Source organism: Durio zibethinus, chromosome 10 (genome assembly GCF_047325235.1).
Source record: "Durio zibethinus cultivar Kanyao isolate XHJ-2024 chromosome 10, ASM4732523v1, whole genome shotgun sequence".
In the NCBI taxonomy this organism is placed as follows: Eukaryota; Viridiplantae; Streptophyta; class Magnoliopsida; order Malvales; family Malvaceae; genus Durio; species Durio zibethinus.
In genome coordinates, this window is record NC_143171.1 from 22,992,064 (window position 1) to 23,009,556 (window position 17,493).

General features: G+C 32.7%; 1 protein-coding gene and 1 pseudogene across 3 annotated transcripts; both read left to right on the forward strand.

Moving 5' to 3' along the window:
• The first annotated feature begins 4,762 nt into the window (after positions 1-4,762).
• LOC149516544 (uncharacterized) lies at positions 4,763-5,284 on the forward strand. Its single transcript, XM_089766263.1, has one exon. The coding sequence runs from the start codon at positions 4,763-4,765 to the stop codon at positions 5,282-5,284; it is 522 nt and encodes a 173-aa protein (XP_089622389.1).
• Positions 5,285-6,744: 1,460 nt separating this feature from the next.
• LOC111292015 (exocyst complex component EXO70E2 pseudogene) lies at positions 6,745-9,703 on the forward strand (annotated as a pseudogene). Of its 2 annotated transcripts, XR_016345829.1 has the most exons (3): positions 6,793-6,925; positions 7,039-7,156; positions 7,321-9,703. The product of XR_016345829.1 is annotated as an exocyst complex component EXO70E2 pseudogene, transcript variant X2 (transcript). The 2 variants fall into 2 exon arrangements; XR_016345828.1 differs by lacking the exon at positions 7,039-7,156 and having other exon boundaries at positions 6,745-6,925.
• Positions 9,704-17,493: the final 7,790 nt, after the last annotated feature.

Sequence of the window (17,493 nt, forward strand, 5' to 3'; positions counted from 1 at the left end):
ATATATGATCTACCTTTAAAATGGATGAATAGAAGAGTTGGAGAGATGATTGAAAACAAGATTAGGAATCACAAAGGGGTAGATTCAATCATGAATTTTTCGGAATAGTGAAAGTTCCTCCCGGTGCGAGTAAAGCTGGACATAAGGAAACCGTTGAAGAGATTTGTGGTATTAGGAGCTCAAGGTGGTGGGAAAGAGATAAAAGAAAGACTTAAATACGAAAGATCGTCGTTATTTTGCTATGAATGCGACATACTAGGGCATATAACAGTGGAGTGTAAGCTGATGGAAAACAAAGAAAACATGAGCTGATGGAAAACAAAGAAAACATGGCAGGGCTGAGCCCCCATATGGGGCATGGATGCATGAATCACCTGTTAAGAAGGGTTATGCCTCTTTCATGGCTAACACAAAAACTGATAAGAGAAATTACTGGAACGGAACTAGACAAGCATCTCTAAAGGATACACGAGGTGGTGACGGTAATGGATCAATGGTGTATGTAACATAAAAAGAAGATGCACACTTCAGAACACCTCCCTATCAAAATGCTGGAAGTACGAAAATCCAAACGAAAGTGGTAAATCAGACGCAGAATTAGGAAGTGGTTACGGGGAATCTAGGGAGCTCAATATTCGGAAGAGATAAGGTACACAATACTCATAGAGCAAATGAGGGGAAAGTATAATCTAATTTGAAAACACCACTAAAAGATGTTGATGGAAACATGCTGCAGAGCCCAAGAAATAACAATGGCAAGGATAGAGGTAGAAAAAGTCAAGGTCAACATGAGTAAAAAAGGGGAAAAAATCAGGCAAGGCACCTAATTTATTCAAACGCCATGCATGGGAACAATGAATACCATGTAAGAAAAGTGACAAATAAAGAGCATGTGGTTATAGAGGCTAGGGCAGTCATAGTAGACAACAACCACCTAGATGCATGCATGGGACGTGCCAGTTTAACGGAAGAAAATAGAGTAGCAATAAAGAACCAAAGTGCGAGAATGACATGAAAAAAAAATGCCAGGGTTGCAAACAAGGTAGAAGAGGCCCCTCTGACAAACCTTGGCAAAAGGAGAATGAGCGAATGGAATGGAATGGGCAGGCGAGGAAGAGCGGCTAGATTATGAAGCAACAAACCAGCTGAAAAGAGGAAAGATTAAAGCAGATGTTACCATGATGATTTACAAGCCAATAGCGGAGACTAATAACCAATCCCTTCAAGAACAATGAAATGCCTCACATGGAATTGCCGTGGGCTTGGGAACCCGCGAGCAGTTCGAGTACTTGACAAGTGTTGAAGAAAGAAAAACCCAATGTAGTTTTTCTCAACTAAACCAAACTACATGCAAGCTAGATAAAATAAAGAGAAAATATGGATTTAATTCATGCTTTGGAGTAAGATCATTCAGTACAAGTGAAGGCTTAGCAATGATGTGGAGGACAGACACCAACCTCAAACTTCAAAGCTATTTGAAAAACCATATAGACATGGTGGTGGAAGAAACAGTAGGAATGGAAAACTGGAGAATCGCTGGTTTCTATGGTGAACTAGACACCCGTCTGATGTCGCAATCTTAGGAACTACTTCAGAGTTTATCCTCTCAATCCTCTATGTCATGGCTGTGTGTAGGAGACTTTAATAAATATTACGGTCCCACGAAAAAAAGGTTAGTGCTTAAAGAAGAAAAGATAAATGGAAGAGTTTCGAGAAGTGTTAAGAAACTAGGTTGGAAGATTTAGGCTTCAATGGAACCTAGTGCACGTGGGAAAAAGGAAACCACCTTGGGAAAAATGTAAGAGAAAGGTGAGGGGTGGCTAATCAAAGATGGTGGGAGAAATTTCCTTTGTATGCAGTTCACCACCTCACAGCATCTGCTTCAGATCATAGTCCTATAATGGTGAACACAGAGGGGAAACAGCGAGGAAGACCATATAGGAGAAAGCACACAAGGTATCTTTTTGAGGCAATGTAGATAAAAGAAGCTGACTGTGAGTAGGCAGTACATGATGCAAGGAGGTCATGACATAAACAACATGAATATAATGGAAAAACTGAAGCTTATGGGTGTACGACTTGAAACATGGCACAAGAACCGATTCATAAACATGGACAATGAGGTTGAAAGGCTTACTAAAGATCTTCAACAATTGAAAGATGCAACAGTCAACGAAGAAAACTTGCAAAGAGGGAAACATATCAGGGAAAAGCTGAACACAACCTTAGACAAGGAGGAAACGTTTTGGGCGTAAAAATCTAGGGTCGAATGGCTTAGAGAGGGTCCAAGCCAAGGTTTTTCAAAGAAAAAGGGCAAATGCAATCAACGTCCTAGAAAATGAAAATAGAGAATGTTGTGAAACTACTGAAGAGATCCAAGAAATAACCACTAGTTACTTTAGACAACTTTTTCAATCTTTGAGGCAAAGTCAGTGTGATGACGTTCTTGAAGCCATTGGGAACCGAGTTTTAACCAAGATGAATGACTTCTTGCTAGAGGAGTTCAAAGCTGATGAGGTTCTTACAGCATTGAAACCAATGCACCATACAAAAACACCAAGACATGATGGTATGCCTGCTTTTTTCTTTCAAAAAGTTTGGCATGTAGTAGGCAGTGATGTGGTTAATTTCTACTTGCAATTCTTGAATGGAAATAGTGATCTTAGGGAGATAAACCACATGAATATTGTCCTGATCCCGAAAATAAAGCAACCAAGAAATGTGACACAATTTAGACCAATTAGCCTGTGGAATGTGCTTTATAAACTCATTGCCAAGTTCTTGCTAATAGGCTCAAGTTTGTCCTACCCCATTGCGTCAGTGAAACCCACAGTGCTTTTGCCCTAAGAAGATTTATCATAAACAATGTATTGTTTGCCTATGAACTACTTCACTCCATGAAAAACAAAAGGACATGTCAAACAGGTTAATTTGCCCTAAAGTTAAATATAAGTAAAGCATATGACAAGGTTGGGTGGCATTTTCTTAAAAAAAAAAATGGTGCATAAGCTAGGTTTTAGACTAAGATGGGTATCACTTATAATGAGATGCATCAAATTAGTATCCTATTCAATTGTTGTAAATGGCCAGATTACTAACAAATTTTACCTACGGAGAGGCCTTTGGTGAGGTGACCCATTATCACCTTACCTATTTCTATTTTGTTGCGAGAAACTGTCAACAGTTCTTACAAAACCCCAAGGAGAGGGGCTGGTGCATGTTGTTCAAGCTAGCTTTAATGGACCCTGAATCACTCACTTATTTTTTACAGATAACAACTTACTTTTTGCCAAGGCAAATCGAAGCGAAGGCGAAAGGGTGAGGGACATATTGCGAACACATGAAGAAGGTTTAGGCCAAAAAATAAACTACGAAAAGTCTGCATTATTCTTCAACGACAACACAAACATCCACCACAAAGAAATATTAAGGAACCTAAAAGTCCAAAAAAATACCTAGGATTACCTACCATGGTAGATCGGGGGCGAAGGTAGGCATTTAAAGAAATGAAGGACAAAATTAATCAAGACTACAAGGGTGGAGTCACAAAAGATTATCTTTTGAGGGTAAGAAGATTTTTATTAAAGCCATACTCCAAGCAATCCCAGCTTACTCCATGAATTGTTCATGTTGTCGAAGGGCCGCTGTAAAAAACTTGATGGTATTTTCAGTAACTGGTGGCAGCAAGGAGAAGGATCAAATGGCATACATTGGACGAAATGGAAGAACATGTGCATATCGAAATCTCGTGTGAGAATGGCTTTTCGAGACGTGGAGCTCTTCAACAAGGCAATGCTTGGAAAGCAGGGATGGAGGTTGCTAACACAAACTGACAGCCTTATACACCAAGTCCTCAAAGCAAAATACTTCCCAGATTGTTCCTTCATGGAAACGCAATTGGGAAACAACCCATCCTACACTTGGAAAAGGACATGGGAAGTCCACGACATCTTGGAGAAAAGTGTGAGGGAGAGAGTTGGCAATGGGCAGTCAATACAAATTTGAAAAGATAAATGGCTGCCAACAATGAGCTCCTTTTACATACAGTCACCGAAAGTATTGCTTAAGAAAGACAGTCTCGTGCAAAAGCTTATAAACAGCTCAACCTTGCAATAGAAGAGGGAGTTAATTTACTTAGTTTTCTTACAAGAAGAAGCGGAAGCTATATGCTTCCTTCCAATAAGCAAGCTCGGTGCAAAGGATAAAATAATGTGGCACTATCACAACAAATGAAACCTACATAGTCAAGAGTGGCTATAGATTGCTGAGCACTGCGTTGAACGAGGAATTGACCCATTCAGTGACAATAAAAGCCAACAATGTAAAGGTATGGCAAGCAATGTAAGCAACAAAGCTACCAAGATCAAAGCTCTGCTTTGGAGAATTTACCAAGGTTTTATCTCGGTAATGGTAAACTTACAAAAGAGGAAGCTAGATGTGAACAAGACATGCTTTATGTGTGAGGCAACGGAAGAAACAATGATACATGCCATTGGAACATGCCCGCCTCCTACTCAAGTCTGGAACTCTTTAAACGTAAACCAAGTGATTCATGACAGTAAAGCTAGGCATGCAACGTGGATGGAGCAATTGTGTATGTCATCTGATAAAGAACAACTACTGGTTAGCATGATCACTACTTAGGCTATATGGAATGAAACGAACAATGTTTTGCATGGGGAGAAAAACAGAAACCCACAGGAACTGGTATAATTCATCAAGAAGTACATGACTGAGTTTAATGCCACACAAGTAAAAAAACATGAGTCAAATAAATGGCCCTGTCAGATGGAAACCGCCTTGCAATGAGACTGTCAAAGTCAACTTTGATGGGGCAGTAGACACTAGACAAAAGAAAGGGGGAGCGGGAATTGTCATAAGAGATTGCACAAGTGAGGTGCTTACGGTAACTTCTATTCTTATGCCAGGCATAAGTGACCCCTTCCATGCAGAAGCCCATGCAGCCACCCAAGCACTTACGTTTGCATCCGATATGGGGTTTAGGAGGATAACTCTCGGAGGAAATGCTCTAGGAATCATTAAAACCTTTAATTCAACAGGGCCAGATTTATCACCAATGGGAGTAATCACAGAAGAAGTAAAGGGAAAAAAGAAACAATTTCACAATTGTCTCATTATGCACACTCAGAGAAAGGGTAATATGACAGCTCACTTGCTAGCAAAGAGCAGCTTAAGTGTAGTAGAGAGTAGATTGTGGATTGAGGAAAGTTCTGAGCTTATAGCTCACATTATTCTTGAAGACTGTAAACTAGAAAATGAATGAAATTTCCACTTTCTTTAAAAAAAAAATCATTCCATCTTATCACCCTAATGATTTAAAATCATTATCACGCAATATTGGTAAATTGGTACCAAACAAATGACGTAATTATCGAGTAAAGATCATTATGATTTTTAGTTTGATCATCCCATACCAAATATTCTTTATAAGTCATGTTTTAAACCTAAGAATCTATTTGGATGTGGTATTCAAAGAAGAAAATTCTTTTCAAATAAGATATTTAAAAATATAAAATTTAATTGTCATATTTCACATGGGAAATTTCAAATTTTACTAAGAATTTCAAGAGCTTAAATTTACTCTTGAAAATTCATCTAAAAATGTTATTTTTTAAAATTTTTCTAAATCTCTCGTCTCATTACTTTACATGACATATCATAAAAAACAAATTTCAAAAACTAAATTATTATTTTATTTAATTATAATATTTTTTATATTATTAATAATATTTATGTTTTTTATAATTATAAATATTGAGTTTTTTTAAATTAATGCATTTTAAAATATTTTTACTATAAATTTTTTTAAAATATTAAAAATTTTATCCAAATGAACTTTGAATGATAAATAAAGAATAAATCTTCCTCTGACAGATGATTTTTTTATACAACATAAGAACTTAGTAATAATTCGTCCATGTAGGGACTAAATAGGAGAAAATAACTTGATTTTGACATGATTTAAATAGGAGAAAAACATTAAACCTAATTGATTTTGATGGGTTTTTGACAAATCTAACTTGGGTCAAAATTTTAAAATAAATTATTATAAAGAAACTAATTGACAAAATGATAAATTGGTTCAAGTTTGACATATTGGATTTTTGTAATTTTTTATATACAGTTTGGTTTAATAATCTTAAATATTAGGTATATACTTTGCATTTAACTAATATCTCTAATATTAACAAAAATTATTATAACATCATCTGAATCTATATAGCCATAAAATATTAGTTGGCATTTGTCATTGTTATTCAACTTAACGTCAAGTCTATATTATTTCTGTTAAAAATTCTTTTTTTGAATTAATCTGAAAATATTTAGTCAAGGTTTAAATCAAATTAAATATTATGTTTTTAATTAATAATTAATCCGAACATTAGATGTTGAATTGGGTGTTTTATAACTGATGAAAGTTGTCTAAAGAAAATTTGAAAGAGGAACATTAGGAATCAAGTAAAATAGTAAAATAAAGGCAAATGCACCCTAAAATATCATTAAAAAAAACTAATTATAGTAATTTGATTAAAGAAAAAAAGGGACAAGTAAGAAATAAATACTCATTTATCCATAATAAATAAATAAATAATATTTTCAATAAAAAATAAGAACTTTTAGTTTTTTGGTTAAAAGGTCAACAGAAGCAAAGAATCAAACACATAAAGATAAAATATCAATATTCATCAGATAATAGGTTTTTTTTTTTTTTTCTCCTTTTCATCGGCGTAGTAGACAAAACTAGTCAAAGCCACAAACTTCCCAAAAAAAAAAAAAAGACAGCTGTAACCAAAGACTTGGAAAAGTTTCACTCTCCAAGAAAACCCGAAGAAAGAGATTAAGCTTGCAAACTTGTAACAAAAGGCTGCAACTTAGGGATCTACCCAAAGCTCCAAATTTTAAGGTTGGTTTCAGCTTTTACTTTTCTTCCTTTGTACTCTCCGTACACTCAATCTCTTTTCACGTTTTCTGCTACAAAAAGAGCTTTCTTTTGATAGTTTTATTGTATATTTTCAGCTGCTTTGTATTTTGACGTCGGTTGATGGATATGTGCATCTGGTCTTATGTTTTTGTTGCGATTTGAAGTGTTCCCTTCCTTTGATGCTTGTTTCAAAAGATTGCGTCTTTGGAAACTGTGGGTTTTTTAGATTTTTTCTTGCTTTGGTCTTAGATTTTTAGATTAAATTTGATCTGTTTCGTTGTTCTTTGTGATTTTTATGTCCTTTCCTTTGATGGGTACTCTTTGAAGTTTCCATTTTTATGAATTTATTGATTCAATAGCTTGAACTTCTGATCCAGGCAAGTATCAGTGTTGGATTTTTCAATCTGATGGGTTGTGTTTAATTGGGGTTTACAAGGCAGTTTAAGCAGTTTGGGGGTTCAATTCTTTGTGTTTGAATATAGAGAGTTTGAGTTGCAGAAACAGGTGTTGGCTGAGTTTCTTTTTGAGTTGTTGTGGTTTTGCTTATGCCCATGGGGGATTGTGAATCTGTGGCTCCACAATTAGAAGGAGAGGAAAATTTAATTGCTGCGGCCAAACATATAGTGAAAGCACTGGGTTCTAATAAAATCCTTACAAAAGATGTGAAGAAAATCTTGGCAGATCTTGGTAGCCAATTATCTAGCATGGCTACAATTGAGGATAACATTGTTGAGGATGGTAAAATTGGGATCGAAGAGCAGTTGAGTTTTGTTCAGGAAAAGATTATGATTTGGGAGGCAGATGAGTCTATGATTTGGGATTCAGGTCCAGATGAAGCTGTCAAATATCTGAATGCTGTAGATGAAGCTCGAAAGTTGACTGAGAGATTAGAAAATCAGTGTTTAAATAGTGAAGAAGACAAAGGGTTTTTACGTAGGGCTCATGATGTTCTTCAGATAGCAATGCAAAGGCTTGAGGAAGAGTTTAAGCACATGCTGGCTCAGCATAGGCAACCCTTTGAGCCTGAGCATATGTCTTTTCGTTCGAGTGAGGATGATGCTGTCGATGAGGGCTCAATAGTTTCTTTTGGAGATGACTCTATTGAGGAGTCAACCCTTAGAGATAGCATCAGCAGAAACTCAGAGGAGTATATCATTGATTTGGTTCATCCAGATGTGATTCCTGACCTCAAATGCATTGCCAATTTGATGTTTTTGTCAAATTATGATCATGAGTGTTGCCAGGCCTACGTCATTGTTCGAAAGGATGCATTGGATGAGTGCCTCTTCAATCTTGAAATGGAGAAATTGAGCATTGAAGACGTGCTCAAGATGGAGTGGCATACCGTGAATTCCAAAATGAAGAGATGGGTGAGAGCTATGAAGGTCTTTGTGCGGCCCTATCTTTCCAGCGAGAAGTGGCTCTGCGACCAGATTTTTGCAGAGGTTGGATCAGTTAATTTGGTATGTTTTGTTGAGGCGGCAAAGTCTTCAATGCTGCAGCTTCTGAACTTTGCTGAGGCCATCTCAATCAGCCCTCATCAACCAGAAAAGCTAGTACGAATTCTAGACATGTATGAGGTGCTTGCAGATCATCTTCCTGACATTGATGCTTTGTTTTTGGATGAAGCTGGTTCTTCTGTTAGGATTGAGTATCATGAGGTTTTAAAGAGATTGGGTGATTCTGTAAGGGCAACATTTCTTGAATTTGAGAATGCCATTGCATCAAACACATCAACAAGCCCTTTTGCAGGAGGGGGAATTCACCATCTGACCAGATATGTTATGAATTACATTCGACTTCTTGCAGACTATGACGATACCCTGAATTTACTCCTCAAGCACAAGGATGGAGCAGCTGCTACCCCAGTCTCCTCCGACATAAGTCCAGCCACAGAGGAGGAAAGCATGAGTAAAGATTTCTCGGGCAGTTGTTCCCCAGTGGCACTCCACCTCCAATCACTCACTTCTATTCTGGAAGCCAACCTCTATGAGAAATCCAAATTATATAGGGATGCTTCCTTGCAACACTTCTTTTTGATGAACAATATACATTACATGGCTCAAAAGGTTAAAAATTCAGAACTCAGGCTCCTATTTGGAGATAAGTGGATTCGAAAGCACAACTGGAAATTCCAACAGCACGCAATGGATTATGAGAGAGCTACTTGGAGTACAATTCTCTCTTTATTGAAGGATGAGAGCAATTCCAGCACAAGTTCTATCTCAAAGACACTTCTCAAGGAGAGATTACGGAGTTTTTATGTTGCTTTTGAAGAGGTTTATAAAACACAGACGGCATGGCTTATCCCAGATGTTCAGCTTCGAGAAGATTTACGAATTTCAACATCCCTGAAAGTGATCCAGGCATATCGGACGTTTGTTGGAAGACAAATGCACCACATTGGTGAGAAACACATCAAGTACAATGCTGAAGATCTGCAGGATTACTTGTTAGACCTCTTTGATGGATCCCAAAAATCGTTGCATAATCCCCATAAGAGGTGAAATTATGATAGCAAAGTAGGTACATACACGTCTGTATCTTTTAATGATGAAAGGCTTCTGTTTTGTTTGTAGCTTTTTACTTTGATCAATAAACAGGTGGATTAAGACAATCCCCACCTGTTAAAAGTTTCTCTCTCAGTTAGCTTCCAAATATTGAACTGATTGAAGCGAAAATGATGAAGTATTTGTAATGTCATTCTTGTAATGATAAAATTAAATTGGAGTCTGGAATTAGAATGTCTTTTGCCTTGAATTTGCATTTTGTGTCAGCAAATTTTTGTTGGATTCACTGGAACAAGTCCATTGCTGTACTGCTTTGCTGTAAGTATGATGTAACAATAAAAATATGCTGCTAAAGCTCATTAAGATGGGCAGTGACTAGGTCCATATTTGTCAGTTATTTGCTCTAGCACTTGCCAGATGACACAAAGGAAAGTCTTGGCTTTGAGTCAAAATGAAGGTGGTTCATCTCATATCTGTCAGGAAGTTCATGGCGTAGGATGGCAACTCGAACTCCAAGCCAACTTGGGGATCAAGCATTGAATAGCATTTATATCATAAAGTTTCTAGATAGCCTATCATATTCAGTTGAGGCAAGTGTATTAGCAGGAAAGACCTTGCATCTGTCCACCTTAAAAGAACTTGACATCTGAAAGAGACTTGACTTTCCCAACTTGAATTTTGTAGGTCCTGCAAAGATGGTGTTCATGAGAGAAATGGCTTCAACAGGGGAGAGAGAGATTTAGAGAAACTGAATTTGGACAAGCTTTTTACAGATATTTTTGTGGCTAACAACCAAAGAAGTCAACTGAGAAAATTCTTATAAATATGAACAATTGACTCCATTTTTCATCGAAACTATTGGTTGAATTGTCAAGACAATGGCTTTAAAATTTTTGGATTTTGTTCAATTTAATTTTTCTTTGAATCGATTTAAACATATTTATTTATATTATTAAATTAAACGAATTTATTGAAACTACTTTCATACAGCCTTCTAGTTGATTCAAACATAAAAAAAAAAATGCAAACTCTCTTCCACAAGATCTAGAATTTGACTTAGGCTAGAGCCTTGGAGCATCGAACCATTTGATTGACAAAAAGAAAAATAATAGTTAACGAAAGATGGATACAATACTGTTGACATTTTCCCAAATTATGACAAAATGGGCCTAAACCTTCCATGCTTGGACAACCTTTGAGTCTTTGATTACTTCTTATTTTTCTTCCCTTCAACATTGCGGTTTTGATGACATGATAGTTTCTCATTTGGTTCCAAAACTCTGAGTCATTGAATTATTCTTTTTCTAGACACTGGAATTTTGAATTTTTTGTATGTTGTTGAAAACTAAAAGGAAAATGAAAACTTAAATAGTTAAAAAGTTCTAAAAATAAAATAAAATAAAGCAAGGAAAACTAAATACTCTATTTGACACATTTTAAAGGAAAAAAAATTCAATTTGGAACAGAGGAGTTCAGAAGCTGAATTAGACAAAATCTGCTTGACATCTCTAAGAGTTTGTCTGAAACTTGAAATATGAAAGCTTGTTTGGGGCATTGCTATTCAAAATATTATTAAAATATTTAAAATATTTTTATATTAATATCTTAAAATCAAAATAAATAATATAATTTTTATTAATAAAATAATATTCAAGATTGGAAAAAAAAATTTAAAAATTTTATCCAAAGATCAATTTTAGCGTTAAATAGATCATGGTGGATAATCCAACCCATAAATATGTCTAATTTGAAATTTGAAGAAATATTAAACTTGTTCGGAAGAGATTAAATTATTTCTTTTTTTTTTTTTTTCTAACAAACATGTTAATACAAGAAAAAAACACAAAAAGAGAAATGTTTGAAAAGGAAAAGAAAAACAAAATACTGTACGACAAGTTATCATAACTCTCAATCTTTAATGGATGGAGAAGCGACAATTTCTTTAGCGCATCTTTGTTGACCTTACAATTCTGAAAGGAGGAATCCGTGAACCTCCGTCTCCTATGTAGGGCCTACGGCACATGTCTAATTTTTCTAGCTTTAGCTACAAAAGCGACAATATGAACCCTTGCTGCAAGCTAAAGCTCTCGGTGAACCGCAAGCAAAACTAATATTTAAACAAGAAATATGTAGTATGTGTATATATATATTAGAAATGATCATTTCTTATCTATTTATTTCATATCTAATATGTTATACAATAAAACAAAAAATTTTATTTATCATAATTATTCCAAACACAAAACATTTTTTTTTGGTTAAATTTATATATAATATTTTTATTATAATTATACAATTATGCAACCACGTTAAAAAAAATTATGTATAAATTTATCATTTATAAATATAAGTTTCATATAAAAATTTGATAAACTCTACCTAATTTTGAATATGATTAATCAATTATATTATAATAATGATAGATAATATGCTCTTGTTTTTTCATATCATTTTTATGTTATCTTATTTTTTATATCATTTTTATATTATCCTTTCATATTTAAAATTATCACGACTAATTTATTTGGAAAATAATTTACAGAGTCAAGCTTCTTGTTTCCATTGACAACACAAGTGAACTTATCTTCTAATAGAATGCAACTATTTGATGATTTCCCCAAAGACACTAAAGAAAACCAATAATCTAAACTATTGGCAAATTACAATCAATATACACTACAATTTATCAATTTTAGAGATATCAATAATTAAGGCATGAAAAGAATAGTACATTTTCTATTTTGATCTTTGAATTTTTATATTATATTTATCTTTATATTCATATTTAACGAATATTTAAAATTTATTTATATTTTTATTTTTATAAGTATTTAATGAGTATAGATAATATTCATATCTATAATTTTTTAAAATATATTTTTTTTAATTTTTATCTTATATATTTAGGTAATTTTTATAAGTATGTGAATATATCTTTTTTCAATAAAAATATATTAATTCTAATTAATCAAAAATAATATATATTTAGTAAATAAATTTTTATTAAATAATAATTTCTATTAAATAAATATATATAAATATATGTAAGATATAGGTATAAGAGAAATATCATATTACTTATCTTTGTATCTAATAAAATTTTAAAATTATATTTATACTAATAATATAATATCAATCTATATTTTTAATAAAATAAAAATTAAATTTTTTATTAAATATAAATAAAATTAACATCTCTCATCAAATTCACAACTTTTAAATACTCCCTCGCAAGTAATCTCATTGCAATAATTTGGTGTTACTTCACTTGTTTGTACTCGGTAAGTACTTGACAAGCCGCAATTGCAAAAAAAAAAAATCAACCGAAACAGACTTGATAGGCACTCGACAGAATCCATCGTAGACCTGCTTCAACGTCTGACAAGAACAACTCCAGCATATTTGGCAAAATTTTAGTAGCTTAAGCAACTTACGAGTCACAAAGCCCAGAAGGGCTTTTCAATTGCATCAGCATTGGAGTTTCTATTTAGGGATTCATTTAAAGATGGCAGCTCAACCCATCCTCGATGGCTTCCGCCCTAACTGGATATTATAAGATTAGGTTTTCTTTTAATAAAAGTAAAATTTGAATAGGGTCGAATAATAATAAAAAAAATCAAAATTATTTTTTAATTATTTAATTTATTTTATATTTATTTAATTTTATATTTATATTAAAAAAATATTTTATATTAAAAATATTTTATTATTTTTATGTTAAATTAGATTGAATATAATTTTATACAATATCAAATCAAATTTGAATATAAAAATAAAAAAATTTATCAAATCAACACAAATTTAAATATTATAAATATAAAATTAAATTAAATTCAAGACGAATAAAAACTCGTCTCATCTTAACCCAACTTATTGCCATCCCTCGATTCATCATTATTTTCCTCGTAATTATCTTCATCATCCTTATGTGCCATTAAGTGGACCAAGGTGTCTGAAACAACCAAACAATTTTAAAAAGTAATATAAAGTTATACACTTTATTGGGATATACCATCACTAGATTTTAGTCAATATCACAGTATTTTTCATAACAGGAAGCAAATTTGGCACCAAAAATTTTGAATGTAGGTAGTTTAGAAATCCATTCCTACCAGGAAAAATATCATGTTTAGCTTTATTGGTAACATTATTCTTGTCATGTGATTTCATAGATGGTGCTGATGAAGTGAACTTTAGTGGAGGTGGTGGAGGCAGAAATTGTTTTTGGAAATGGTGGCGAAAATGTTCTTGAAAGTGGAGGTGGCATTCCATTAGATGATGGGTGCACCAATTTATTTGGAATAGACATAGTTTATACATTTTTCCCACCTCCATCTCTCGATGGCTTGCTTGGATAACATCTAGAAAAAAAAATGTTAAGACTTCACAGGAGAAATTTTATAAAGATTATGAAAATCTAATTTTCATTATTATTTGATTAGTTAATTTTGTTTAATTTAGTTAAGTCTCTTATTTTTAGAATAAAGAGTGATTTGATAAATTACACTAAATCCATTATATATTTTTCTATTATGTGTAGAGAGTAAATTACTCATTTGATTAGTTATTTTAATGCATAAAAATCTTGAGTTTTAAGGCTGAGAATATTCAGTCTTTAACCTATATATTTTCACGTAATTTTAACATTGTAATAAAAAAATATAGAAGAATAAAATAGTTTTATTATAGAGATTTTTTCATGATATTAGAACACGATCTGAAATTTAAAAATTTTCACTCAGAGTCCAACATGACTAGTCGAAAGGAGAGCCTAGTGTTAAAGGTTACCTCTAACCTCGAAGCTAATGTTTCTTAATCACTACAGAACATTACGACTCATATTTGAACATGTTCTTTAGCACAAAAATAGTAATTTCTAAGTGCCTTGAGTGTAAAACTAAAGAAATCAAATTCATGGATACATGAGCTTCAAACCATATGATTGAAGATGGATATGTATTTAGTAAATATAACCCATGTCATAAAAACTTCACAGTTTAAATTCCTGAAAGGTCACTTTCAAAATTAATCAGTACAGATTCTGTTATTATTTTCAAAGAGATAACACTTGATTTATTTTGTTTGTCCCAAATCTAAGTTGCAATTTACTATTTATAAGCAAACTTACAAAAGACCTTAAGTGTGTTACTAAATTTTTTTCAAATATATGTAAATTTTTGGATTTAGACTCGAAAAAGATGATTGGCAATGCTAAAATATGTGCAAGACTCTATATCTTAAAAACTAATGATTCTAAAAAATAATATCAAAAGACCTCTTGTATGGCTTCATCCTCTAGTAATAATAATGATAGTATTATCATGTTATGGCATTATCAATTAGGTTATTCAATTTTTTTATATCTTAAAAGGTTGTTTTCCTTATTATTCAATCAAAATTCTAATAATTTTCACTATGAAGTCTGTCAACTATCCAAACATACTCTTACCACTTATCCTAATAAGCCTTACAAATTATCCCACCCTTTTTTAATGATACACAATGACATTTTGGGTCCCTAAAGTAAATAACATTATTGGCTCTAAATGATTTGTCATATTTATTGATGATCACACCAGGGTTACTTAGCTATTTCTTATGAAGAAAAAATCAAAACTAGGCCAGCTATTCTAAAACTTCAATAATATGATCCAAATTCAATTTAAAATTAAAATCCAAGTATTGAGAACCAACAATGGGAAAGAATATTACAATTTAATTTTTAGATCATATCTAATAAAGCTTAGTATAATTCATCAAAACTCATGCGTCAACACTCTTCAACATAATGGCATTGCTAAAAAAAATCGACATTTGTTGAAAATTACAATATCCCTCATGATGGATGTCTATATACCTAAGCATTTTTTGGATAAGGCTGTTCTTACTACTATATATCTTATAAACAAAATGCCTTCTTGAATCCTAAAATTTCAAAGCCCTTACCAATCCCTTTTTGGTTCCTATCCTCATTTTCGAATCATCTTGTCTATTCTCATTAAAATATTTAGATGCACTACATTTGTTCTTACCAACCAACAAAACCAAAGCAAATTAGATTCCAAATCTATCAAATGCATATTTCTCGAATACTCCCTGAATAAAAAATGATACAAATGTTACTCATCAGTAACAAAGAAACTTTACCATTCCATGAATGTTACCTTTTTTTAAAATCAACCTTACTTTCTCAAAGCTGCCATTCAAAGAAAGAATCCAATCACGTAAGAATATCAACTTTAGGAAGATCCTATTACTAAACCACCAAATACTTCTCAAACTCTCTTTCACATCTAAAACATTCAACCAGATCCTCCTACTCACTTTTAAGACCAAAACATCCAATCAAATCCTTTAAACCTGAAGTCCACACAAGGGAAAACAAACAAAGAATTAATTGTTTATTTAAAAAAACATAAAACTCAAAAGGATCTAAAAGAATGTACACCTTCAAAGCAAAACCAAGAATTTGAACTGATTCCAAATATACTTAAACCTAACACAGCCAACACTCTTATTAAATTCGATTTAATTGATTCTTTTATTGATCTTGATCAACCGATTGCTCTAAAAAAATATATGAGATCATGTCTCAACACCTAATTTGTAATGTAGTTTCTTATGAAGGTTTATCACCCAAGTATCGGACTTTTGTTACTATACTAAACAATATGTAGATTCTCAATAATATTCATAAAGCACTCATGCAACCAAAATGAAAAATGGTTATTTTAAAAAAAAATCAATGCCTTAAAAAAGAACATAACATGAAAGATTTTAGAACTACCCAAAAAAAAATTCAATTTGGTGTAAATGAATTTTTAATTTTAAGTATAATGCGAATGGAAGTATTAACAGATTCAAAACTCGCCTTGTTATAAAAAGATTTACTCAATCTTATGGTATTAACTATAAGGAGATATTTGCTCTGATTGCTAAACATAATTCAATCCGAGTCTTATTATCATTAGTAGCAAATCTAAATTGGCCACTCCACCAACTAGATATCAAAAATATATTTTTTAATAGTGACTTAAAAGAATAAGTTTACATGAAAATTCCTCCAAAATTCAAAAACCAAGACAATTCTAGCAAGGTATGTAAGCTTCATAAATCTTTATATAATCTCAAACAATCCTCACTTGCATGGTTTGATAGACTAACAAAAGTGATAAAAAGATATGATTTTTCACAATGCCAAACTGATCACCCCATGTTTGTCAAACATTCACCTGAAAGAAAAATAGTCATTCTTATTGTCTATCCAAATGACATTATTCTTACTGGAGACTATGTAAAAGAAATTAGCAAACTAAAGAACCTTTTAACGAAAAAATTTGTAATCAAAAGTTTGGGACACTTCAAATATTTTCTTGGAATTCAGGTAGCTCACTCAATGAATGACATCTTTGTTTCATAGCGTAAGTATGTCCTAGACTTACTAAAGGAAATTAGAATGTCCTAAACTTACTAAAAGAAACTAGAATGCTTGGATACAAACCTGCTAACACCTTTATGGACACAACGAATAAGGTAAGAATAGAAAAAAGAAGTCCACCAACAAATAAGGGCAAATATCAAAGACTTGTTGGAAAACTCATCTACCTTTTCTCATACAAGATCATATATCGATTTTTCAATTAACATGGTAAGCAAATTCATGAATAACCCAACCGAGGAACACTTGAGGGTTGTGTATCAAATCTTATAGTACCTAAAGAAGAATCATGGCCAAAGGTTATTTTTTAAAAAGACATTTACATTGATACTAATTAGGTTTGATCCATTATTGACCAAAGATTAACCATTGATTATTGTACCTATGTGTGAAATTTTTTTATTACTTGACGAAGCAAGAAGCAATCTGTGATGACTAGAAGTAGCGCAAAAGCTGAGTTTAAAGCTATGTCTCATGATATATGTGAAGGAATTTGATCGAAAAGATTGTTAGAGGAGTTAAAGGTCTTTGACAAAAAATCCATAAAAATATTTTGCAACAACAAAGTTGCCATAAATATAGCAAAAAATCATGTTCATCAT

What these genes read in the sequence shown, in the direction of transcription:
- LOC149516544 (XM_089766263.1), top strand. Translation starts at nt 4,763, where the DNA reads ATGAGTCAAATAAATGGCCCTGTCAGATGGAAACCGCCTTGCAATGAG.